The sequence below is a fragment of the Rhinatrema bivittatum genome, chromosome 3, assembly GCF_901001135.1.
Source record: "Rhinatrema bivittatum chromosome 3, aRhiBiv1.1, whole genome shotgun sequence".
NCBI classification, from domain to species: domain Eukaryota; kingdom Metazoa; phylum Chordata; class Amphibia; order Gymnophiona; family Rhinatrematidae; genus Rhinatrema; species Rhinatrema bivittatum.
In genome coordinates, this window is record NC_042617.1 from 193,298,806 (window position 1) to 193,325,133 (window position 26,328).

A 26,328-nucleotide genomic window follows, 5' to 3' on the forward strand; every position below is an offset into this window, starting at 1 on the left:
ACCCTTTGCAAGAACATGTAACCATTTCTGCCAGCACCTGCCCCTCACCCTTACGCCTGTTTTGAGTGTAGATGGTAACATCAGGTAGGGGTGGGGGCCTCGCCCCACAGAAGGGCACAGCTGCTGGTGACACAATGTGGGTAGTGTAAAGGCTGCGTTGGCCCCCTCCCACCCCCGCCTCCCACTTCCAACATACGGCGCAATTGCAATGCCTTCATTCGAAAAGCAGATTTTATTGGTTGGATAAAATTGGCCGCAGCCCATAAGCACTGAATAAACGGCAATTAGCAAGCATAACTATAACATCATTGTAACTATACACAACTGCATAACTGATCATAACAAATTTAGTGACTAGCGATGGCCCCCCCCACGCTTCTAAAAGTTGAAGGTATGAAAATCAGCTGAGGCGGGTGCACACCCCTTGGCCGTATAAGCCGCGGAGTTGTCCTTTGACCCCTGGCCGTTGAAGCCATAGCGTCCGTCGACCCGACCGTGGAAGTCGGGAACGTTTGTTCTAATCGCCTCGCCTCAGCATCTCTTGCTTCTTCCCTCTCGGCCGTTGAAGCGTCGAGGAACTGCGCCGGCTCTGCTAGGCCGCTTGCACAGTCCGAACCGCCTGTTGGACTCTCCTAAATGGGGGAGGGGGGGGTGAGGGTGGGTAAATACTGTATTACAAAGTCACAATTAATTGATCAGCAGACTTTAATGATTTACTTGTCTTAATTTTTTTTTGATACACCACCAGGATCTCAGTTGGGATTATCCCGGCACCGGCGTCAAAATATGCTCATGGCGATCCTAAATATGGCTGCTGCCATGTGCTGACCTACCAAAATGGCTGCTGCCATGGTCTGACCCTGCTGCCATGGGCTGACCCCCAAAATGGCTGCTGCCATGGGCTGACCCCTGCCATGTGCTACTTAAAGATGGCTGCTGGCAAGCCCTTACAATAAGAACCACAATACCATGCTAAGATGTAAGCTGACCTTTCATTAATATTTTAAATTTACTTTGTATAGAGCTGCATAGCGCAGCCTAAATCATCATATCTATCAAGCTGAGGGTCCTTTCCCCCTTATAATTCAGTATAAACGTGCACATGGACAGCTGTCCCTTTAAATAATAACCAAATACTAAATATCACCTTTAGGATTAATATAAAAAAAACATCTTGTTAACCTGGCTGAGCACTCAGATGCCATACCGCTGTCCCATAGACATATCATCAGAATTCCCAACTACGGGGATGCTGGCTACTTTTTAATTGGTCAGATTACTTAGGTATAACAAAGCACATCCACAGGTTGTTAAGGTAGCATGGTAGACATGAAGCCTGCCCACTTCCTAGCAATTTAGAGAGCGAGGGGTAAAGCAATACATAGAAAACGTCGATTTTAAAGTAAAGCAAGCCTACAAGATCAGTGCTCTAACCACTGAGCTACCAAGCCTGCTACTGCCAGCCATGTGCTCTAACCACCTATGCATTCACCATATGCAGACCCCTTCAATGGCGTTTCTTAAAAGGCTACAAGTGAATGATAACCAGCCCTGCACTCGCTGCCCTTTCAATAAATACAGCAACAAGTAATGCAGAGCAAGCATTGTGCTGAAAGCCAGCCATGAGCTCATAAAATATATATATAACAACAGGTAAAGTGTGGCCATGTGCCCATGGCGTTTCACTAAATATATATTCGTTAAAATATATAGAACCAGCTATGTGTAAGGCATTTCCTTAAATAAAATAACATGCCAGGCAGAAGCAGCCATGCATTCAAAACCTTTTCATTAAATAAGGTACTGGTAATGCAGAGCTAGCTCAATGCAAAAATGGGGGAGGGGGAGGGGGAAGGGGGTGAGCATACCTTCCCGACCTTAGCAGCACAAAATTTCCATTAATATTCTCAACATTTTGCCTATAAGCCACAAAACGTTTGTACTTTACCCAATGATGTCATCAAAGAAATCGTTCCTGCTCCTTTAGCTGATCTGCTCCTCTTACAGCACAGCCGTGCTGGAGGCAAAGTGAAAGTAAAAGCAAAACTGTTGTAGCACAGCCGTGCTGAGAGATCAGTCTGTTACAGCACAGCCGTGCTGAGAGAGGAACCACCCCGGCTGGGCTCGGCAGCGCTGGAGCACGAGGAACCGGGAAGCAAAACTGATATAGCAAGGAGGATAAAGTTGCTTGATCCTAGAGGTGATCTGAAGTTGATGAAGCAACTCTGCACAGGACGAAAAGGAGGGGCTGCCCCGTGCTGGCTCTCCCTTTTCTACTCCCTCCCCTTTAGCCCTGCCTACCTTGCCTTACCCGCCCCATTGTGCCCTGCTCCCTAACGGAGTCGCAGGGCAGAAGGAAGCAGAGAGAGAGAGGAAATCGGAGGCACTGCCCCGCACTAGGCTCACATACCTAATCCCCCAAATCTATTTAGAGTCTCCCCCCACCCTTTCCCCATGCACGCGGAGGTGTTTTGCGCGGGAAGCAGCTCGCTCCCATCTTATTTAATTACACCGAGCAAGACACCGGGGGAGGGGGGGGGGGGCTTTCCCCGCTCGCTCCTATACGGAACCTGCTAGGGGGTGGACGCTTCTGTCATTGGCACCCCAGCCATTCCGAGGGCGTGAAAGAAAAGGAAACGAAAATATAGACTAGGAGACAGCGTGGTCTGTTTGTGTTTTGTGTTGTTTTTGTTTTTTTTTTTTTTGGTGTGTTGGTCAGGGCGTGAAGGAATGGCAAGCAGTTAACTAAGAGGGAAAACATCAAACCACCCCATGCAGGTGGGGGAGAGGAAGCAGGCGAGGGCAGAGAGATTATTAAGCGAAGAAAAAAAAAAACAAAAAAAACGAGCGACTGGTTAACGCCCCCCTCATCACCGGGGAAAACCCACCTCCCGAAAGAGAGAGAGGGAGAATCAAAAGAATTATCAATAATAATAATCTTAGTGAGCCTCGGAGAAGTAGCTCAGGCCGCAGCTTTCCTCGCGACCTGGCTGCTTCCCCCCCCCCGGATCGCCAAACGTCTTGCAAATGTATCGCCGCTGAAAAGGCGTGGCCCTCCGGGTGCTGCTGAGAGGAAGCCGGCGGACGTTAAGAGAGCCGGCATGCATGTTTCTTTTCCCAGGGAGGTGTGGAGAGAGCGACTGCGAATGAAACGCCGAGGGAGCAGCAGGGGCAGAGCTGCTCGGCGGCACTGACGGCTCGCATTGACCGGCTTCTCTCGCCGGAGGGCGAAGCCTTGTCTAGCGGGCGTCTCAGACCCGAAGGAGGAGGAGGAGGCTGGGAAAGTAACTCCGAGGCAGGAAAATGCAGGCTCGTCCTTGCGTTTGGGGAGCCGACAAGAACAAACGAAAAGCCACAGAAGAGGTCGGCGAAGAGGAAAAGCGGCGAAAACCTGAAGTCAGATCCCACGAAGAGAGAGAGAGAGAAATGAAATTGCAACAGAGTGTATTGTGTAGGGATCCCCTGCTTCCTTCTGCAACCCCATGCCAAAGGTGTACTTTGGCTTAGGCAGCGCGTGCTTTATGTTAAAAAAAAAAAAAAGTCAACGAAAGTGAAGAAAACGAGCAACAACAACAACAACAAAAAAATCATCCCGTTGTATCACTGCTGAAGCCAAGGAGGCTTATTAAGCGACTGTAAGATTTTTATTATTTTGGAAAGGCTATTCTACTACTGCATCAGGTATCAGACCCCTGCTGACTGTCAGACTCATCTATCAACGTTTGGATTACTTGTGGGAAGAAGGGAGAACTGTCAGCTCCTGATTCGCTTTGGGAATTAAATTGTATTTTTCGGTGTGGATTTTTTTTTCTGGTCAGGATTTTGGATATTGATATTTTATTTGTGAGCTATATGTTTTGCTTTCTATTTTTTTTTTTTAGGAAAAGAGAAGCTTCCTTGGAATTTTTTTTTGTATTTGTTTGTGGTCAGCGATGTGCACCAACATAGTTTGCGAGTGGCTGAAAACCTTGCAGCTCTTGCAATACGCGCAGTCCTTCGTGGATAACGGCTACGATGACCTGGAAGTTTGCAAGCAAATCGGGGATCCGGATCTGGATGCAATCGGGGTGTGGATCCCCCAGCATCGGCGCAAGATCCGAGCCGCCGTGCGCAGGCTGAAGGAGGAGGAGAAGGAGGCGGCCAGCGGGTTGTATTTCACCCTGGAGCCACAGGGATCGCCCCCCCGGCAGGGTTACACCAGACATTTGGTGGACCGGGGCCAGAATAAAGCTTGGTGGGAGGTCCCCCGGGACCCGCAGGGGCCCCAGGGCGGTCCGAAGGGCCACATTGCGGACAGGGATCTGGTGGTCTATCCCAAACTCAAACTGAAGATCATGATCAGGGATAAACTCCTCCGGGACGGGATCAACCTGAGCAAGCCCCCTTACTCCAACAAGGTAAGAAGAGGTTAACTTCCATCGGCTTTTTTTATATGTTCCTGCTGCCTGGTCCAATGCAGAGTGAAAAATACATTTTGGGGAAAGGAGTAGGGATAGCAACTGTTGGAAACTGTGGTAGCTTTCTGGTTTGCGGGATGTTGACCTTTTCTGGAGCCCGAGTATTAGTGGGTCGGTGGATCTCTGCCAGAAGAGGGATGTGTGATTGGGGAAATGAGACAGGAAATTATGTAAAAGTTATCTTTAATTTTAATGATGATGTATTTCTAATATGCTGTACTTTTTGTATTTAATTTTGAAGGGAGTGTATTGTTGATGATACGGAGAATCCAACTGTATTAACTGAGAGGAAATGTGTTTAGCTGTGTGATATCACCTGTTATTTCCCAAGTGAGAGTAGGGATATGGTAGGTCTGTTAAGGATTTTTATATTATTATTATTATTGTATCTATTATATGTTGGATTGCACTATTTGGATGTAAACTGCTTCGGGTCCTCCTCCTTTGGGGAAGGTGGCAATATAAGCATGAAATGGAAATAGCAGCTGCTAAACTTTGGAGTTGTCTGTGTGGTCTTATGTGTTTTGTTAAATGGTGAGAAGTTGCATTTTACTTTACCCAGAAATGTGCTACAAATTTCAAGTCAAGGAGATCTTCAGTTCTTTGTGAGAGGTTTTTTTTTTTTTAAAGAAAATAATTGATCAAGGGGTTCCCTCTCCAGCAGATTTCTTTTTTTTTGACTGAAAGCTTATGTGTGGAGGGGAGGCAGGCATCCCTGCGGGTAGGGGTGTTATTGAGAATATACCGGTTGTCGGGAGACTGTACGCTTTGCTTCCTCACACGGCTGGAGCAGACAGAGGAGGACTTTCGGAAGGGGGGGGGGGGGGGGAATACACTGGCCTTCTCTGCTTCTTTTCTCTACAGGTAGGGCTTGGCACACGCCGTCTCACGCAATCTCTCCCACTTGCTTCCAATGAGAAGGCTGTGATGGTAACAATCCTCCTTTTCATTTTTCTCCCTCTGTCTGCCGGCAAGGATGCCTTACAGGTTAATAATTGCAATCCCCATTCCTATTAGCATGCTCTCAGCTTCTATACAGACATTAGCCAGATGTGTCAAGCCTGCAACCGACCAGCAGGAGTCCTGCCAGATAACCTTGCTGGCCTCTGGGCTGAGCATAGAAGCCTGGCTGAAAGAAGCAGGGGGGAGATGGAAGATAACTACTTTACAAGGGGGTTAGTTACTTAAGGCAGCAATAATTCTGGAGACATAAAATATGTTGATAAAATGTCTTTATTTTCTTACTCTTTTACCAGAATTTTTTCAGTGGTTCATTCTTCTGGGTTTCGGGGTGGGGGGTGGGGGGGGGAGTTTGTTTTTTTTAAAGAATGCTTGCTTGCTTTTTTTTTTCTGGTCATTTCTGTAGAGGTCTGGGCCCTGTCATGGTTTTCTCTGTTCATGCCCAGTGCATCCTTTATTCCTCTTGTCTCTCTCCTCATTCTTGCTTGTTTTAACCAGTATAAACTCTTCTTCCATAACACAGAAGGAGGGGGCAACTTCAAACTGAAAAACAGAACTGCACCAATGGTGGTGATTCAACTGAGACTTGCAAAATTTGTTTTCTTTTCTTTAAAAATATTTTCTACTAATTCTGAGAAATATGTAAATGGGGAAAATGGTTGCCTGTTTTTTTTTTGTTTGTTTGTTTTTTTTTAACGTCATAGACTTTGGAGACCACTGAACATCTCATTCAAATCTGAACAAGTTGTAGGCGTTGCTACCTTGAAATGTTTTTCATGTGTTTTGGATACAGACAGGATGACACTGTTTAGATACTGTTGTTTTTTTCAGTTATATTAATTACTACTTCCTTTTCTTCCTACTTCAGTCTATCCCAGTAGGATTTCCCATTCCACGGCCACTGGATTCAGAGGACACACATTTTTTCCCTATGACATCATCACTGGCTAGAAAAGAGGCGTGGTCTTAGGCAAATGCCTGTTGTCTCTGTCTCTGGCGTTGTGGACACGAGAGGACTTGCTATTAAAAAAAAATATTTCAGAGCCAAGATTAGGCCTCAGCCTGGTGGAGTAGCCTGTGCTCCTGGGGCCGTCCTCACATCTGGGAGCTCTCAGGATTTCACCCAGAGGGAATTTGCATTAATTTGCAAGGTCTCGGAGGAAACACTAGAAATCTCATGGCCTCTCTGTATCCAACTCAGCCACTCCCCTTCCGCAGTAAGCCTGCAGAGAACAGAAGAAGTGGGGTGAGATTGGAGTAGACACTGCAAGCAGCATACAGGGAGAAACAAGAGAGGGCTGCAGCACACACAGAACTCACTCTGCAAATCGCTCCGTTAAAGGTCATGAAGCTGTGACTTTTAGGGGGTAAGAGCAAAGAGAGTGCTGGGGTCAGGAAGGGGGAGTTTGCTGGGGTCATCTCTGGAGGGGGACCAGGTAATGGTGGTGGGTTGGATAAAGAGAGAGAAAATGTGGATTAGTTGGGGGGGGTGACAAAGCGAAAGCTGATATATAATATTACATTCCTTCCCCCTCCCCTCCACCCCCTTCATTCAACAGCAATGTTAGGGTGGCTATAACTCAAAAGTTCCCAGATTTGGCAATCCTGCAGGGTTGATTTCGCCAGTAGAGCTTGGTTGTAGGCACCCTTGGGGTCGATACCAGTAACTCTAGGATCTGGTTGATCACCCCTAGAAGGTGAGTTCTCACGTCTTCAGACCCAAGGAATCACAGGACAGCCCAGTTCTTGGCACAGAAGGTGCTCAAGCTCTTACCTCCTTGTCTCCTGCCTTTCCTTCTCCTCCCCTCCCACTCTCATTTCATGTATAAGGTTGGCTGAAAAAACACCCTTAAGATAACAAGTGCTAAGGCAGATGACTCATATGAGAGAAGACCCTATTCTACTGGGTGTACACAAGCCCTAGAAAGTCTTTCCACTGCATGAGGCCCTCAAGACAATTGCATTAACAAGGGGGGCTTAAGTGCAGTAGAATCCTAAGCAAACTATATCCCCCCTACCACTAGAGGATAAAAACAATCTTCTAAGAATTCCCAGGGTGGATGCCCTAGTATCAGCAGTGATTCACATGACAACCATAATGATAAAGGGTAGGATGGCACTTAAGGATCTGTAGGACAGGAAGATTTAAATCTTTACCACAAATACTATGGTAATACAAATTTCTATATTTGGAGGGTATGTTGCCTGAACAGTAGTATGCTGGATTCAACAAGCTCCCAAAGAGCTCAGAAACACTACATTTGGAATTGGGGTGGCGTTTTTAGCAGACGCCTTGTATGACCTAGTCAGGATATTCACTTGAGTGATAGCTTCAGAGATAGCAGCCAGGAGGCTTCTCTAGCTGCATCACTGAACAGCAGACTCTTCTTCTAAGGCTTGTCTTTGCAAGTTCCCCTTCAGGGTGTCCTGCTGTTTGAAGATGATCTATAAAAGTAAGTCAAGGACTTGCGTGAGTCCCAGACTTAGAGACTTCCAGAAGACAAAACCCATCCTGGGGCTCAAGATTGGAGGGAACGTCGAGCCCGAGAATTTCAAAGATTCAGACCAGCCAATAGATCCTCTCCACAGACCGCTAGGACTAAAGCTCACTACTTTAGAGGGGCCAGAAAAGCAAAAGATGATTCCACTTTAGTTCCCAGGCCTAATGACATTCAGCGGGCCCCACTGGTGGTAATACTGGTAGGCATTTGCCCTTTACAGTTTCACCAGGAGTGGGCCCAAATCATCACAAACAGTGGTTAATGGATATTGTACAAAGAAAATATTCTGTGGAGCTGGCTATGCCCGTTCCAGGTGCCTTCATAATTTCCACTGCATCTCCCTTACAAAATCTTCAAGCTATAATCCTACCGTAGTACCATCTCACGAGCAAGGCCAAGGCACATATTCAATCTATTTCATAATCCCTTCAAAAATGGGTCCTTTCAGCCCTTCCTGGACCTAAAAGGGGTCAACAAGTCCTCACTTCTAAATTGGAAATGCTCCACTGTCAGCATGGTGGTAAGGAAAGGAGAATTTGTCTCTTCCCTAGATCTGGCAAAGGCTTATTTCCATATTCCTATCCAGAGTGCCCATCAGAAGCTTCTCCAATTGTACATCATAAGCAAACATTTTCAGTTCCAGGCACTACCCTTTGGGCTTGTGACTGCCTCAAGAGCACTCACCAAAGTGATGGTAATAGTGGCAGCCCTACAGAAGCAGGGGATAATGGTACTCCTTTACGTGGACGATTGGCTCATTGGAGCTAAGTCCTTTCAGGAGAGTCAGTGGGTGTCCAGCTTCTGCAATGCTTAGGATGGGTGGTGAATTATGTGAAGAACAGCCTAATGTCCTTGAGTCCCTAGAGTTTCTTGGAGCCCTGTTTAATACCAAGGATGGACAAGTTACTTTAATCCACAAAAGAGTCAAAAACGTGACCACTTATGTTTGAGCTTTCCAAGCAGAAAAAGTGCCAAGAGTGTGGGACTGACTTCAAATCCCTGGCCTTATGACATCCACCTTGGATTTAGTCCCATGGACCGGGGCACTCATGCGCCTGCTACAGTAGTTTGACTTTACTTTGTTGGCCTCCCGTCTCCGAGGACTATGAGTTCCACCTTGTACTACCTTGTGTAGCAAAGAAAAGTCCTGAACCATTGGTTAAATCCCATGAATTTGTAAAAAGGAGTTGAGCTAGAACCTTCCGAATGGATCCTCATGGTTTGGATGCCAGGACATATGGCTGGGGTTCTCATTGCTAGGGCTGGCTGCTGGACAGTAGAAGTCTCAACCTGGTCAATAAACAGATTAGAGATGAAGGCTGTAGGTTAGTCCTGTAGCATTTTCTCCAGGGCAGTCAGGACCCTGTTGGGAATAAGTAGTGGCATATGTGAATAAGCAGGGAGGCATCTATAGCCCCTCCAGCTGGCAGAAGAAGCAAGCCTGCTCTTCACATGGGCAGAGCAAAATTAATTTGCCTCTCCGCAGCCCTCATTGCAGGAAGTGAGAACATCCAAGCAGACTTTGTCATTAGAAACAAGCTGGATCCAGGAGTGTGGGAGCTCAGCTAGGAAGCCTTTTAGCAGATAGTGGACCAGTGGGCCCCCCTTTTCATGGATTTGATGGATACCTGATTGAATGCCAAAACCAGCAGATTTTTTAGCAGATGGAAAGAAGCAGGGTGTAGTGAAATAGACTTTGATCAAACCCTGGCCAAGGGGTGACCTACTCTACCTCTTCCTCTTGGCCACTTATAGGCAGGGTAATAAAGAGGATGGAAGATTGTTCTTCAACAGTAATGCTGGTAGCCCCCAATTGGCCAAATTGACCATGGAATGCAGACCTAATAAAATCCTGGATAAGCTCTCTTCCTCCAGTGCAACTCACCACAGGGGCACAGGCTTCTGTGGCAGGGCTCAGTCCCGATGAAAGACCCCTCTTGATTCTCACTTATGGCCTTGACCTTGGAAAGGTGAGGCTGCATAGGAAAGGCTATTCCTTGGTAGTTATATTGAACATGTTAAAGGCATGAAACATTTCTGCTTCCCTAGCCTAATCCAGATCTGGCGCCTGTTCGAGGATGTCTGTCGCACACTCAAAACCTCTCCCTGAAAGGCAGATGTTGCATGTATCCTGGGCTTCCTTCAAAAAAGGCTAGATAAAGACCTAGCGCTCAATTCCCTGAAGGTGCAAGTGGCAGCCATATCCTGTTATGGGGTGCAATGAAAGGTCCTCAGGTAGCCTAGCATTTATTTATTTATTTATTTATTTAGTTCTTTTATATACCGACCTTCATGACGGGTGTCATATCAAATCGGTTTACATGGAATGAAGGGGAAAACATTCTTATCAACCGGATATTGCATCCAGATATAGTTTGCTGTTTACGAGAAGTGAAGCTCATCCGTCCTCCATTTAGGCCTATAGTCTATCAGTGGGTTATCAGTCTGATTCTTACAGCCTTGGTGGGTTCTCCCTTCAAACCAGTGAGAAGCATTTCTTAAGGATCTCTCCTTAAAGATGGCCTTTCTCATGGCTATCTATTCTGCCAGGACATATCTTGGAACTATGGGCTCTTTCATGCAGGGACTCTTATTTTTTGTTTTCACCAGATATGGTCACCTTTCTTCCCATCCTTCCTGCCCAAGATGATGTCTCTCTCCTACTTAAATCGGTTCATGTCCTTCCCAGCCTTCAAAGGCAGCGAGGATTGGAAGGGAGAAAGGAATCTATCTGGAAAATGGACAGTCTGTGTTGTATGGATGCTCCTGGAAAGGGAAAGCAGCCTCCAAGGCTTTGCTGGCCAAATGGATTAAGGAAGCAATATCTTCAGCTTATCTACTCAATGGCTCACAAGCATCCATAATGCTCTATGCACATTTCACATTTCAAGGGCAGAGGGCAACTATGATGCCCCCAGATTAAATCTGTAACGTGGCTACCTGGTTGTCCTTACATTCAGTTCAAAATTTTACAGTTTGGGTGTGAGGGCCAAGTCACTCTGCTTTCAAAGCAGACGTTAAGGCAGCCCTGTTTTTTTCCCACCTAGCTTAGGTACAGCTTGGGTACCGCCCACTGGTACAGACTGGTCTAAAAGGAAGGAAAAGATGTGAAATTTAATCTTACTTGTTAATTTCCTTTCCTTGAGTCCTGCTAGACCAGTCCAGGACCCATCCCGGTACTCAGTTGCTACCAGGATGTAATTTTGCCTTTGAGATGTGCCATTATTTTATTTTCCTTTCTTTTCTTTCCTCCTACCCCCACCTGGGAGGGGGGGGGGGGGGCGCTAGCGTCTCAAGTTTCCTCTATCACCTAAAAAAGAAAAAACACAAAAGAAAATAAGTATGGGGGGAATCGGGGAAGGTTTCTTTTATTTTTTAATTTTCTTAAAGGGGGCGTTAGTTGTCTCATTTCTCTGACAAAAGACTACTGGCAGCTGCCTGAGACCACACTTTCCTTTTAGCCAATGATCATTTTTTAGGGGGGGGGGGGGAATGGTGTGTCCTCTGTCTGTGGAACAGGAAATCCCATTGGTACAGACTGATCTAGCAGGCCTCAAGGAAAAGAAAGTAAGATTAAATTTCATATTGTCTGATATTGCAGAGTCATCCTGAGTTTTGTAGCAAGTGTGAATGTGTGTTCTTTTTTTTTTTTTGAGGGGGGGAGGGGGGAATCCTGGGTTGTTGGTTTTTTTTTTTTTTTTGTATTTCCAGTTGCAGAAACTATTGTATTCTGAGCATGTCTGAAATTTAAAACTTGGACTTGATATCCCAAAGTGACATAAACTTAGGCCGGCAGCAGTAGAGTCAGGAGAAAATAATAAAATCTATTGAATTCATATATTTCTTGGTAGGCCTTTGTAACCTCCTGTACACTTGATGTCACTTTTCTAGCCTTGGGGAACATTGGGGTTGCTATCCTGAGGAGAAGAATTCAATCTCCAGGGCCGTGAGCTGGGCCAGTACCAGGCTGAGAACACTCCACACAAACAAACAAACCACTCTCCAGACTCGAGTTGTGCTAAAAAAATACATAGTTTACTGAAGAATCTTCAAAACTAAACATAATGACAGTTCATGTAGATGCAGAAATTAAACAGAATTACAGTTCCAGAAAATCTTTTAACTTTTCTCTTTATAGCTCCTTTCCTTAAATAAATTTCTCCTTACAGCAACACAGGGACTCTGGTTACTTTGCTTCTTCTCTCTCCTCAATCTTTTGCACAGCCTAGCCTGGTCCTCTCTTTAGTTTCATCAGTTAGCAAAACAGTTACTCACAAGAATGTCCTGTTGAGCTAAAGGAAAAAATCCTTCTGGTGCAGCATCAGGTTCCTCCGAGCCCCAAAGCAAGTTCCCTCTGGCCTCCTGGTCCAGATAAGTTCTTTCTCTAATTAAGCACAGGCTTTACTTTTTAAACATCTAGGCTGTACGGCACCCTCTGCTTCTTCTCTTCAGGTCTCTGGGGATTTTCAGAGGAAAAATCCCTGCCCTACTCCTGCTACTTACTCCCTTTTGTAATCCTGAGAGAGGATCACAGCTCCAACCAGTCTCTTTCCCTTGCAAACCGGAGCACCCCCTGACTCAATAGAGTCAGGGTTTTATCACGTCTGCTCAGTGACTGAGCCCCTAGGGGATGTACTCCTCTTTTCTGTCAAGGAAGGCAGATAACACCATCTGACACACAGATGGCCCAGGGCTCTGGCTCCAGGATAACCTCTTGCCATCTCAGCATCCTCTGCACTTCAGGTAGATGTTACACACTGAGACCATTAGCTCCAGGTTTTGTTAATGAGTCGAATCCTGTCACACAGGGTTGTGGTAGATGCAGTTCTAACTATGCTTAGTAATATTTTGAAGTTTAATAATGCAGACACATACATGTACTATTGGTATGGTAGGCAGAGTTAGGCGGACCATTTTTATTATGCCCTCTGATTTTGCTGAGATTTTTCAGCTTAAAAATCCAGACTGCTTATTTACAAACTAGCCGTTAAGCCTGTAACAACGGGCTACATTAATTTTTTTTTTCCAGTCCATTTCCTTACCCCTCATGTCTCCCTCCCCCCAGTCACTCCCCCTCCGGATGGCGCAGACGGAAGATCTCTGGGGGAGATCCCTCCCTCCCTCGTGTGCGCCGCCGCCACTTCTGCTCGTCGCTGCCGCCGCTACTGCTCCTTGCTGCGCCATTTTTGTTACTGGCAAGATCTGACCGACGTGCTGCCTGCGCATGCACGGTAGAGTTGCTCTCTACTGCGCATTTGCGGCACGTCGGTCAAGCTTCATTTATCTAGTAGATGTATAAAGGGATTTCATGTAAAATCTCTGTAAAATGTTCAACCCAAGAGCAGTAGGTCCTTCTGGTCTCAGTGTCCGGGCTTGCGGTGACTTTGTAATTCTGCTATGAGCAGTCCCAGACACGATACAGCACACATGCCGGAGATGATGGTGTCTGCCTGTGTCAGTTGGGACAAGGTAGTTTCAAACTTGACATTCCTCCCCTTGTGGTTTTGCTTCCTCTTTGGGTAGGTTTTGTAGTGTGCTTATTGGATCAGGCCTTATTTGTCTTCCATGAAGCTGGCCACATAACTGCAGAGAAGGAGATCCTCATCTCCCTTCCCCCAACTGTGAGGTGACTGTGATGGCAGCTCTATCACTAAAGGAAAGATATTACATACTTTCAGCAAAAAAATATATCTGCCAAATTTTTTTTTTAATAAGTATTTTTCACTGGTTTCCATCCAGGCATATCTTACGTATGATTTAGCTATCTGGCTGTTTACATTTCTTCAACAGTTTGATCAAGTTCACACGTGATCGTGGCGCAGGGTAGGGGCAGTCCGCACTTGTGATTTTTTTTTTTTTCAATTTGTTATTGAGTTTTTCTCAATATTTGCAAAGTCATGTACTTTGTACAGAAACAAACTATATTAAAATAAATGTATTAAATTTTTATAACACAAATCATTCATTTTTACCTGGACCACAAGTTACTGGGAGTAGGAGTAGGAGACAAAAAAAAAATGAAGGAACTTACCAGAAAAGAAACATACTTATTTGCATGAAATAGCACAACATAATGTTTAAAATTGCGGAGAGAAGTTTTGCTACATGACAGCTGATGATTCAGTAATTGGTCTTATTTATGTTATTATGATGTGTATTATTATTGTTATGATTTATGATTTTTGGTTTCTGTGAAACCATGTGTTTGTAATGATTTGATTTTATGTATGTAATTATGTTCATCGCCTAGGCCTTTTTGTGTTAGGCGTTTAATAAATTCTTTTAAATGAAAATGAAATGAAATGAACATGCTATCTATCCATTTATTTTCTTTATTCCTGGGTTATAGGACTTACTTGAGGTGAGGAGGTTAGGAGCAACCTTTTATAGGAATCAATGAACATTTTTAATTGTTCGGGGGAAAAATATACATAAACTTCATTTATTTAATTTCAAAATGCATTTGCATGGAAACTTCAATTGAAATGTTGCTCCTAATGACTGGGGTTCTTGTCATAAAGACAAGAAGCCTTTCCTCTTCTCCTGCGTGGCTTTGGCAGGGTCTGGAAATATCTGAATAAAATGACCATGGAAATTTACCCCTAAATTCTGGAAGTAGCAGCGCATTACAAGACTGAGGTCTGGTTCATAGAGTAGCTCATTCCACAATTTCGATTGTAGAGGACTCCAAAAACGGTGTTAAATTTTGCAAGTCCAGTTGATGTTGTTGTTCATCTCTTCCTTTCACATTACAAAAAGGTAGAAAGTGTACTCTATTAAATGATGGCAAATTATCTAATGGTATTTTCAAGACCTCAGTTAAGAATCTCTTTAACGTAATCCTGGACTGTTCACCAATAATTTTGGGGAAGTTCAAAAGCCTGAGATTAAGACATCTCAGACGATTTTCCATAACTCAATTTTTTATTCAACAGTAATTGTTCCTGTATTATTGTGGATTGTACTTCCAGCCCTTTTTTTTGCTCCATCTTCCAACCCTTGAATTCGACTTATTTGGTAGTACATTCTTGAGAAAAAGTGTCCACTTTTTGTTCACTTGCGATTTGCTGGGAACATTTTTGTACTGCAGACCCAAGCTGTGCCACAAGTTCCCATATGGAGTCTAAAGTCACTACAGTTGGTTTAGGATAAAGATTCTCCACTTCAGTTAATTGAGGCAAAACTCCTTGTACTGCCAAGACTGTATTCTCCTGAATCATTGCTAGATTTAGATTCACAGGCTCCACGGTTACTCCCTCTGCAAAACTAACGGAGCTCTCCGGCTCATTAGATGTAATAACCATTTCTGGAGCAATCTGTGAGGTTGTCGATGAAGGTTTTTCCTCAGGACTGAGGGGCTAAAGGTGACCTTCCCAGATGAGATGGAGGCTCCTTCTCCAGCCTCACCTGCGGGGATATTTGCCCCCTCCATATGTGGGTAAAAAGCTGTGTATTGCGGAATTGTATGCTGCCCCGCTGGGATCGTTGGTGTTGAGGGATACACTAACTTTCCCTTTCCTTTTCGAGGGCATGTCTTATCACAAGTAAGATATAAAAAAAAATATCGTATCCGGAGCAGTGCAGTCACAGCTTGCACGCCGCGTTTTTTTTTTTTTCTCCTCTCCCTTCCAAGATTGAGAGAGCTTGCTTATGAAGGTATAATTCCTATATTGCTGCCCTCTGTCAATCTCTGATCTTATTTTCAGTTTTCCAGACAGTTTCCCAGAGGCAAGGCGCCGGTGGAGCCTATGCGCCGCTGTAGGGTCATTTATGAAGGCCCCTCTGCTAGTCCCCGGTTGATGACATCAGGGGCGGGATCAGGAAGTCAGCGTCTGGGGCTCCGTCGGAGCAAGTTTCAATTTGCTCCCGGCAAAAGGATTAAGTCCTCCTTTCGTCTCTCTCTCTCTCTCTCTCTCCTCCCAGCCACACTTGTGCTTCTACATCTAGGCAGGTCCTCTGTGCACCGCAAGAAAGAATGAATAAATACAATTGGGAGAGAGAGAGATCTGGCTATCATTTGTTTTCATGGCTGGGCTAGAGCCTTCTTGCCCTTAGAGTATCCTGCATGGAGCAGCAGTTACAGCCCTTGCTAGGAAGACTGGATGGATCATTTTGGTCTTTATCTGCCATCATTTACTATATTACTATGGTCTAGTCAGGAGCGGTTCTATAACGAGGCAAGGTGAGGCAGAATTTTGAACCGTTAAAAAGTGCACCTTCAAAATTCTGCCTAGCCCCTGCCTCACCTTCCCTCCCATCGTGCCACTCCCCCCCCCCCCCCCCCCAAGACTCACGAAAACCCCTGGTGGTCCAGCGGGGGTCTGGGAGCGATCTGCAGCTCCTGGCTGCCAACAACCAAAATGGCGCCGGTGGCCTTTAGCCCCTACCATGTGCAGGGGCTATTACCAGGGGTTTTTGTGAGTCTTGGGGGGGTGGGGGTTGGGAGGGTGGCGTGACGGGAGGCAGGGTGAAGTGGGGGCTGGGCGGAATTTTGAAGGGGCACTATTTAATGTTTCAAAATTCTGCCACCTGAAGCGTCCGCCTCACCTTGCCTCATTTATAGAACCGCTCCTGACTGGACCATTGGCTGGCCCTTGTCACAAGGTAGGGGCAATTTTTTAAAATTTTAAAAATTGAACGGGCCGTCCATTGCCCCCACCCTGTGACAGGGGCCGGCCAGTGGCACCAGTAGCCCCTGTCACAGGGTAGGGGTTAAAGGCCACCGCACCATTTTGGTTGTTGGCAGCTGATGGCATGAGAGCGGCAGATCGCTCCCGGGCCCCCCGCTGGACCACCAAGGGTTTTCGTGAGTCTTGGGGGGGTGTTATTTTATTTAAATTTGGCGGTGGAGGGCGACGGCATGTGGTCCCCGCCTCAGGCGGCATATTGCCATGAGCCGCCCCAGTCCATCAGGAGCAGCAGAATTAGTCTTGCTTTTCAATGCCTTTTCTAAAGTTTTTTTTATTTTTTTTTTCTCTTTGAGAAACTTCCTGAATGATTTAAAAGTTGAAAAATCAGGACCAGCTTGGCTGTTCTTCATGACCCAAGGCCAGGTGGTCACCAGTTAGATGTTTTCTTTGAACAAATGTCACCTCCATTTAATTCATGTGAGCTGAGATGATCCTGCAGCTATTTACTTTCTGATATAGTTCATGTGATGCTGACTCCTTGTAGCACTATGAGCATTTATTAAGGACGATAGGAATAGAAGCACAAAAATTTGGTAAACTGGTACTTATAGTGAGGTAATGGTATCTTGAGTGACAGACTTTGTTTTCATTTAAAAGAAAATATTCATATAGGGGAGGGATTTCTCCTTTTGCATAGCCCAGGATGCTAGGTGTACAGGCACCATGTACTCTGCTTTCAATTCTGCTAAAGGCTTAACTCAGCCCCGTGATGTTGCTTTATTTTAAAGGTGATTACACAGTTTAATCAGAGGCGTTGAACTCCGGTGCTCAAGGGATGCCATCCTGTCTGGTCTTCAGTACATCCACAGTGAATATTCATGAGCTGCTATTTGCACTTGGCAGCTCGAGTCTAGGGTTAACGTGTATATTTTGGTTATGTCGACAGCTAGCCCTGGAGGGCCACAAACTAGTCTGGCATTTGACGCCCTTTGTTTAAGTGGATCAATTTTTATAAAACAACTGAAAACAAAAGAAGGACTTCATGATTTATTTTAAAATTTCATCTACAATGATATTTATATTTACTCTAAATCAGCTACATTAATCCAAAAATTCATGGCTTAAACAGCAGTCATGCTGACTTACACAGAAGTTAATTTGCTTGGTGTTGGCTAAGTGTGAAATTTGAATTCAGGCCATATGCTGAGGGGGGGATTTCTAAAGTTAGTGACTTCTTGTGGCTGCGGAAAGGAAGATGCTTATCTTCATGGATCATTCCTTTATAACATTTTTAAAGAACTAATAAGGTGCATTTCTGAATTTTCTCCTTTTTAAGGGCAGCCTTGATTGATATTTGAACACAGCTTGGAGAGTGTGTGTATGGTCTTTTTTTATATTTGTTCAAGTTACCCTGCCCTTTTTTTGTGATGTGTAGAAATGCATTTTTTGGAGCACTGTGTATGTAGGCCATTTCCGTACCTACCATTCCAATTGAGGGCCTTTCCTTAGTTGAAAGGCTCAGTGTTTTTTGTTTTTGTAAATTGCACAGGCAGCAGAATTGGATAAGGATCCACAAGAATAGGCATAAGCCATTTTTTGTAATTAGAAAGTGTAATGAAATCCCGCTAAGCTGTCAGATGTCACTTAGTCCTTATGTAAGATAAACCGCAGGTTTAATTTCTATGGACAGTGTCCTGCAGTTATTTGTCCTTAATTGCCTTTATGTTGACAAATAGTGTATTTATCTCCTTCCTATTGCGTATGAGCAGTTAATTCTAAATATATTTTAAAACCAGACTCATTCAGAGACTTAGAAGATCAGTTGTACATAGTGGGGACAGAAAGCCAGAGCATTACTCCTGTAGTAATCCTCCTGTGGGGATATCAAAATGGGAATTTGAAAATACTCTTATAGGCAGTATGAAGGCTGAAGACTTAGGAAGGCTGAGTCCTGTCGCAGCTGCAATTCAGTCTCCCTGATGCACGATGAGGGGCAGATTTTAAAAGCCCTGCGTGCGTAAATCCGGCTGGATTTACACGCGCAGGGGGGGTTACACGCGCTGAGCCTGTTTTGCATAGGCCCGGCGACACGTGCAAGCCACGGGGATGTGGGTGGGGCGCTGGTCCGGGGGCAGGACCGAGGCCTCCGGCACAGCGGCCATGCCGGGGGATCGCGCGCCGGCAGGCAGACGTAAATAGAAAAATAAAAGTGGCGGGGGGTGGGGTGGGGGTGGAATTTAGGTAGGGCTGGGGGGCGGGTTAGGGAGGGGAAGGTGGAGGTGGAGGGGAGCGGAAGGAAAGTTCCCTCCGAGCCTGCTCCGATTTCGGAGCGACCTCAGAGGGAACAGGGAAAGCCATCTGGGCTCCCCTAGGGTTCGGCGCGCTCAAGGTGCACAAGTGTGCACCCCCTTGCGCACGCTGACCCCGGATTTTATAACATGTGCGCAGCTGCGCGCGCATGTTATAAAATCGGGCGTAGATTTGTGCACGCCAGGTTGCACTCACAAATCTATGCCCGCGTGTAGATATTACACACTGGGCCAGATTTTAACTTTTCTCTTTTGAACTATGGCTGTAAAACAAACAGCCATTGCTGTTTGTTTACAGCCATGGCTGTAAAAATTGCTTCTGTTTCATTTCACATGGTTTGGAGGGGAATAAAAAGTTATAAGCTTAAAAACACATAGGGCCTGCCTACCTACCCAGATGACACAACAAGTATCCCTGTGATAGATCACTATTGTCAAGGCTAGAAAAACTGGAATTTTTTTTATCCAGCTCTGACTATGTCCATTCAGTGTTTTGGCCTAGTGGTCCCTGCCATGCGAGGACCTGGGTCTGTTCCTGGGATCAGCCAGGGGGGATGTTGCAGAGGTAGTGTTCACAGCCGCTTGGGGAGGGAATCTTAGCCATTGTTCAATGGTGACACATAGGTAACTAAATTTAAGGTGCATGCACACGGAGTAAGCTGTGGTCTGTGGTCCCTGTCTCAGGACTGTTATTACAAGAGCTATCATAAGTGGGGGGGATTATTAAAATAGAGGAAAATCCTGGGTAGTTATGAATGAAGTCTCATGGTGCCAGAGCTCAATAGAGGTTGTTATGGTTGAACTGGAAGCAGAAAAGGAGCAGGAGGGAAATAAAATACCAAGAAAAGGTGTGCTGTTCTGTGCCCAACTGCACTTAGGGATTTCGCCTAATTTGTAACCGCACTTGGCCTGGTCAGGCTTCTGTCATTGTAATAGTGTGGGCCATGATCTGTTTCCTGCAGGAAAGATTTTTTTTCCTCTTAACGTCACAGATTTTTTTCCTCTTAACTTCAGACACCCCCAGACCTGGTATGCCCATTCTGTCTCTTAGACTTGCTAATGCTTATTTGTTCCTTCTGCAATCGCTCCATGAGATGCAGGCTCATTTCAGGACTTGCATCTTGGTCCCTTAAATCCCAGAAGTTCCCTAAGAAGGGCAAAGTAATTAGACAGCAAAATCCTTTTATTTCCGTCTGAAATTGATTTCACTGTTACACGCTCTGGCCCTCCTTTCCTCTCTAACTCTAAAGCTTCTCGTGCAGGCTTTACACACGAAGTCTTGCTCATAAACTGCCATTGCATTTTATCTTCTATTTCAGAAATAACAAGAGAAATGTGTCTTCCGACCTCCTGATGGAGGGAGTGGAGAGCCCTGGGGGTAAGAAGTTGTTCGGGAGGAAGGTTCACTCTTAAAGTAGAGGGTGGAGCAAAGCCATGCCTAATGACTCGTTGATAACGTTGTGTACATTTTTTTTTTTTTTAAGCTTCTGATTTGTGCACATTAGGCTAGTCAGAATTCAAAGGGTTGCATGTAAAACTGCCATGGAGAGGGGAGAAGGTGGCTAATATATAGTCAGTAGATGAATTAATATTTAATTTTGTAGAGAGCTCTGTACTGTCCTTCCTGTAACCTATGTAGAATAACATGGGCTCCATGCCATTGCAGATAAACTGAACCAGTCCTGGTTTTGGACTGCCATATGTATGGTTCTCCAAGGGCAAGCAGGATGGCAGTCCTCACACATGGGTGACATCATTAGATGGAGCTCAGTACAGAAGTTTGAAGTTAGTTTCTAGAAACCACTATTAGCCGTGTAGACTTGGGGAAGCCACTGCTTATCCCTGGTTATGTGCAGTAAGGACTGGACCTGTTCTTTGGGATCCAACTGGATACTTGTGACCTGGATTGTCCACTGTCAGAGACAGGATGCTGGTCTTGATGGACACGTGGAGTTAATTTTAAAAGCTTGCCACATGCCAAAATCGAGAAATGCACATGGATTTTAAAAGCCGCTTACGTGTATGCACATCTCCCAATATGCAAATATCTCACTCATGTTCAAAAGGGGGATTGGGTGTGGTTCAGGAGTGGCATGGTCTGAGCTGTGCATGCAAATACTTACTCGCCTGGGCTGCGCCCAGATCCAGTGCCATGTAAGAACATAACATAAGAAATTGCCATGCTGGGTCAGACCAAGGGTCCATCAAGTCCAGCATCCTGTTTCCAACAGAGGCCAAACCAGGCCACAAGAACCTGGCAATTACCCAAACACTAAGAAGATCCCATGCTACTGATGCAATTAATAGCAGTGGCTTTACTTCTGCTATGGAAGAAGTGTAAGTTGAAAATTAAAAACAGCCATCCCTGAAAGGTCTAAATTGTTTGAGGTAATGGGGGGGAGTGCAGGCTTTTAAACTGGGGTGGGGGGGGGGAGGTTTGGAGGACCTAGCTCTATACTGGGCAAACGGGTAAATGAACTGGTGAAGCTGGTCATGGCATGGACACGCACTGGTTATAAAATTCCCCCACTTGCATGGCTCATTCCCAGATGTGTGTGCTCAGTTGCAAAATAGGGTGCAGACGTGCACGCCTAGATTATTTTATATCGTATACGCCTATGTGCATTTTATAAAATAGCCACGTCCCTGGCATGTGCTGACACGCAGACGTTAGTGTGCGCCTGCATGCCCCTTCAAAAGTTACCATCTAAGACTGACCCAGTATGGCATTTTTTAGGTTCTCGAACTTTGAGCATGCCCTGCTGGGCATGTGCATCATGCAGTACCTTTACATTGTTCCTTTTCAGTCTCATCTTTTTGGGAGAGCACACTGGTCATAGACCTATTTCTCTCTCCTACATCCAGGGACTTTTTGCTTCCCAGCAGTGCTGGAATCAAGGCCTTGCAGTCAACTCTCACCTATTTAGTTTCTTTTTAGATAGGTTTTTGATCATTTCAAATTTTTGTTCTTTTTTGTTGGATGCATGGTGTACTGGTACACTGAGGCATCCTTGGTCATGGTTTTCTCTGACATTTGAGTTGTTTAATTTTGCTGCATTTTAAAACATTTTTGTCTGATACCCCAGAAAGAGAAGAGAACTAGTGGCTTCAAAAAGTGACTCTCTGCAAAAGGATCATGTGTATCATGATAGATTATGGCCTTTTCTTGGAGGCTAACCACAATGTCTGGGGGATGGTCCCTCTACACAATTATGACCCCCTAAAGGGCATCATTCCCAGCTTGATCTCATGGTTAGGACTCCACCATTACTTTCTCCCACATGGGGGAGCTGTAACCCAGCCAAACTATTTCTTTTCTCTCCCCATTTACTTGGTATGTTTCTTCTAGTAGAGAGGTTCAGTAGAGCTCTCTACATAAGGTTTTTCCAGGGAGGAAAAATCCTAGCCTGGAATGAGAGAAATCCAGTTGGATTGCCAGAAAGGGATCTGGAAACCATACAACCGCCTTTTTCAAGGTAGAATGACTGACTGTGTGATTCGATGCCAAAAAGGTACTAAACTATTAGGAGTACAGGAGTATACACCTACGCCTTACGTAACCTAAGGAGAGCGGACTGTCCTGCAAGAGAAGTTCAGCTTTTGGGTGTCTTAAGAGATATAGGAAACCTAGAGCAGTGGTGGCCAACTTGTGGTTTATTCTCCTATCTCCCTGGCCATTGGACAGTCAAGGAGTGGAGGGTCTGGAACCTGAAGACATAGAGCAGAATGCAGCAGAGAAGAGCTGTTCTTCAGCCATTCCCCTCTTGTAGAGATAGGTGGGAGGGGCTGGAGCAGGGAACAGAGCCTTACTCTTCCCTACTGTTGGCAAACGGCAGCACTGGAAATCAAGAGGGGGAGGAACAAGGCTGGAGCTGACAGGACGACAGAGAAGAGTCAGTCTGTTCCCTACTCCTGTCCCTACTGTTGCCAGCAGATAATTGTGTGCTTCCATTTAAGCCAGAATGAGAGAGGAGATGAGGGGAAAGGGGGTAAATGCAGATACTGAATACTTGGAGAAAGCGGGTGTACAGAAGTAATGAATGTTGGAGGAGGTGGGGATGCCAATGTTTGGGGAAGGAGCAGTGTAAGAGGGGGTTGAATGTTTCTGGTGGGAGTGATATGAAAATGAATGAATTATGGAAGCGTTGAGGAGGGGGTTGAATGCTGGAGTGGGGTAGCACAAGGAGGTGGTGAGTGTTTCTCCTCTCTGTCTCCCTCAAATCAGTGTAACACCCTTTCTTTGTTGGGGCTCATTTTTGGTGGCTGCAGGGGTGGTGAGTGACCCTTCTGCAGCCCTACAACAGACTAAAAAATAGAGTTTCAATCAAGTTGGGGACCAGCAAAAGCTGAGAAGCCCAAAGGGGAGACTTGCACTTATGAAGGGAAAAAATTGCAGGTCCAAACCAAAAATGTTGTTCCAAAACAGTTAGAAAATATATTGTAAACTCCAAAAGAATCAAAGTCCAGATAGGGCATAATAACAGTAGGGAAAAAAAGTCCAACAATTTCAGGAGCACAAGTCCAACCAAAATGCAAGCAGCTTCTCACTTCCACATCTCCAAGTCTCTGTCACTGAGGTTACTCATTATCCCAAGCTGTGGGTTTCCCAAGGTCAGAAAGAGAAAATCCCTACACCTCAGAGGAAAACTCTCTCTTCTTCACAGGAAGCCTTTCTTGGCCCCAGACTCTTGGGAATCTTCAGCCTCAGCTCCACTGCTTCTCAGTAAATCCAAAAAAAGCAACTCCTAACCAAGTGCACTTGAGCGAAAGAGAGAGGGCTTCTAGTAGGACTGGGAATTCCTATCTCCTTTCTGTGTAAAAGCTTGGACTTCTGGTAGAAGAGAGTCCCAAAAGTATTCAAAAATCAAAAAATCTTTTCTTCTTTGTCAGCAGGAACTGGTGGCAAAAAATGTCTCCCAAAACAAAAAGTACAAATTTTCTGCAAAAAATGCCATATATACTTGCGTATAAGTTGAAAATTTTTACCCAAAAATCAATCCTTAAAATTGCGATCAACTTATCCACAGGACAATCCACATTAGTGCCGGTAATTCAAAATGTATGATTGAATCTTTGCATGCTCCTCCTTCCCATCCCTTAACTCTCACCCACTGCTATGAGGACAACACTTGCAGTTGCTTGGAAATGTCTTCCTTCCTCCCCCGTGGTGTCTCATTGAGGCATTTGGACAGCTTCTCCTCTGCACCCTCTCCCTATTCCTTAACTCATCTGCTAGTTGCTATCAGAACGACAACAGGACTTGAGGTTGTGCAGGCACATCCTCCCTCCTCCCAATCTAAGGTCTGATTGGCACACTTAGAAACACATGGTTCAAAGTGCGCCACTGGGATCCTGCGAGGGAGGACGCACTAGAGCGACTGCAAGTTCATCATCATCCTCATAGCAACAGTGAGCAGTTGAGTTAAGGGATCTGGAGGAGTTGTGGGGGAGAAAGCTGTCTTACTGCCACACTGGGGTACCGCGGAGGAGGAGGGAGGACATTCCTGAGCAATAGCAAGTGCAGTCGTCATCCAGATCACAGTGGGTGAGTTTAAGGGATCAGGAGGAGAAGCGAGCGAATGATTCAGACAGCAGGGATAGCCATGGGGGAGGGAGGGAAGGATTCGGACAGCAGGGACAGCCATGGGGGAGCAAGGGTAGGATGCATACAACAGGGGCAGCCATGAGGGAGGGAAGGAAGGATTCATACAGGAGGGATAACCATTAGAATAATAACTTCTTTCCCTCAGGAAAATGAGCTCTGAAGAGAAAAAGTTCATCTTATACTGCATTGCTGAAATTGAAGGTTATTGAATGTGCAAAGGGGGCCAATAATTGTGTAGTTGCAAGAGAATTTGACATTGGTGAAAACTCATCAAAGATTGGAGAAAAAATGAGGAAAAACGGCTAGAAATGCCAAAGTTAAAGCCTTACTTTTCAAAATTGTGCCTTTTGATGGAATGGAAAATGATTTGAATGACTGGGTAATGGAATGCAGACAGAATAACTAGATTGTGACTCCCTCCAGCATTAGGATTTGTGCCCTTCAAATGATAAAAGAAAAATATTCAGCGATCGAAGATCTGAAAGAATTCAGATTCATGAACCGATATGGATTTTGCCTTCATCAGCGCATGAAGGCACATGAACCGAAATGGATTGTGCCTTCATCAGCGCATGAAACTTTCACAGAAACTGCCTAAAGAGCTAGAAGAAAAGACCTGTTTGCCCCACAAATTCATTGTTCAGCAGAGAATAAAGAATCATTTCGATATGAATAACATTGGTAATATGGATGAAACGCTGATGACATTTGATATGCCTGGCAATCGCACTGTAGCTGGCATTGGTGAGAAGACCATACTTATAAAAACAACTGGTCATGAAAAGACTCCTTTCACAGTGGTCCTCTCTTGCCTGGAAGTTGGCACAAAACTGCGTCCTCTGGTAATATTCAAGAGGAAAATGAGACCCAAGAACCTAAATATTCCAGTAGGCGTAACTGTTTGGGTTCATCCTAAAGACTGGATGGATGAGGAGGGATCGAAATGGTGGCTGTATGATGTGTGGGGCTAATAAAATGACCATCACTATTGGTGTGGGATATGTTCTATGCACACATAACAGAGGAGGTGAAGGACAGTGAAAAGAAAATAGTGACCACGTTGTCAGACCTCCTGGAATCACTGCTATCAATGCTCCAGTCATTAGATGTCTGTCTTAACAAGCCTTTCAAGGACCAATTGCTGCATATGTGGCAACAATGGATGTGTTCTGGTCAGGTAGAGTTAACTAAAGGAAGGAACCTGATGAAACCAAACATTGATTTGGTAGCGAAATGGATAAAGGATGCCTGGGAGTCAATACCACCAGAAATGGTCAAAAAGTCATTCCTGAAATGCTGCATTAGCAATGCTGTGGATGGATCAGAAGATGACGCCATCTATGAAAAAAACAAATCAGTACTGAATGATTCAACAGACAGCGAAGACATTGTTTATGCTGATGACATCATGATTTATTCGGACATTCTGATGATGAAGAATTGGAGTTGGAAGGATTCTAATGAAGCACTTTATTCTTCATTTATTAACTAAATAAGAGAGTTTCTTAAGTTGTTAAATGGTAATGTTTTTTTATGAGACACTTTATTCTGCTTTCAAAAAGTAAATAAAAGTGAATTTCTTAAGCTACCAGTTTGTTTCTTAATATGATTTCTCCATTTCATAAGCCCCCTAGGTTTTACCCTTGACAAATCCACTGGTGACAGATAATTCTTGAATTTGGGGTCCAAAAAATACCCTTGACTTATACATGAGATCGACTTACAGATGAGTATATACGGTACTACTTTCTTCTTATCAGGTCACCACTGTCTCTTCTTAGCTGGGGGGAGGGAGTCACAGCACCTTCCTGACCTCCCAAGGCAGGGAAAAAATCCTTCTTAGGCAAGGATCTGAAAACAAAACAG

The 26,328-nt window shown here is 45.0% G+C and overlaps 1 protein-coding gene and 1 long non-coding RNA gene across 2 annotated transcripts; one reads left to right on the forward strand and one right to left on the reverse strand.

The window, feature by feature from the left end:
- Window positions 1-217: 217 nt before the first annotated feature.
- On the reverse strand, window positions 218-2,260 carry LOC115088719. Its single transcript, XR_003855835.1, has 2 exons — window positions 1,949-2,260; window positions 218-632 (listed from the first exon to the last, which is right to left on the reverse strand). It is a non-coding gene; the product is annotated as an uncharacterized LOC115088719 (long non-coding RNA).
- A 684-nt stretch (window positions 2,261-2,944) lies between these two features.
- SAMD5 (sterile alpha motif domain containing 5) lies at window positions 2,945-24,768 on the forward strand. The gene is made up of 2 exons (XM_029596796.1): window positions 2,945-4,397; window positions 24,664-24,768. The coding sequence occupies exons 1-2, from the start codon at window positions 3,933-3,935 to the stop codon at window positions 24,766-24,768; spliced, it is 570 nt and encodes a 189-aa protein (XP_029452656.1). The 5' UTR covers window positions 2,945-3,932.
- Window positions 24,769-26,328: the final 1,560 nt, after the last annotated feature.

What these genes read in the sequence shown, in the direction of transcription:
- SAMD5 (XM_029596796.1), top strand. Translation starts at nt 3,933, where the DNA reads ATGTGCACCAACATAGTTTGCGAGTGGCTGAAAACCTTGCAGCTCTTG. An exon ending in AGCCCCCTTACTCCAACAAG is followed by an intron (nt 4,398 to 24,663) that starts GTAAGAAGAGGT and finishes CTGAAATTGAAG; the next exon opens with GTTATTGAATGTGCAAAGGG.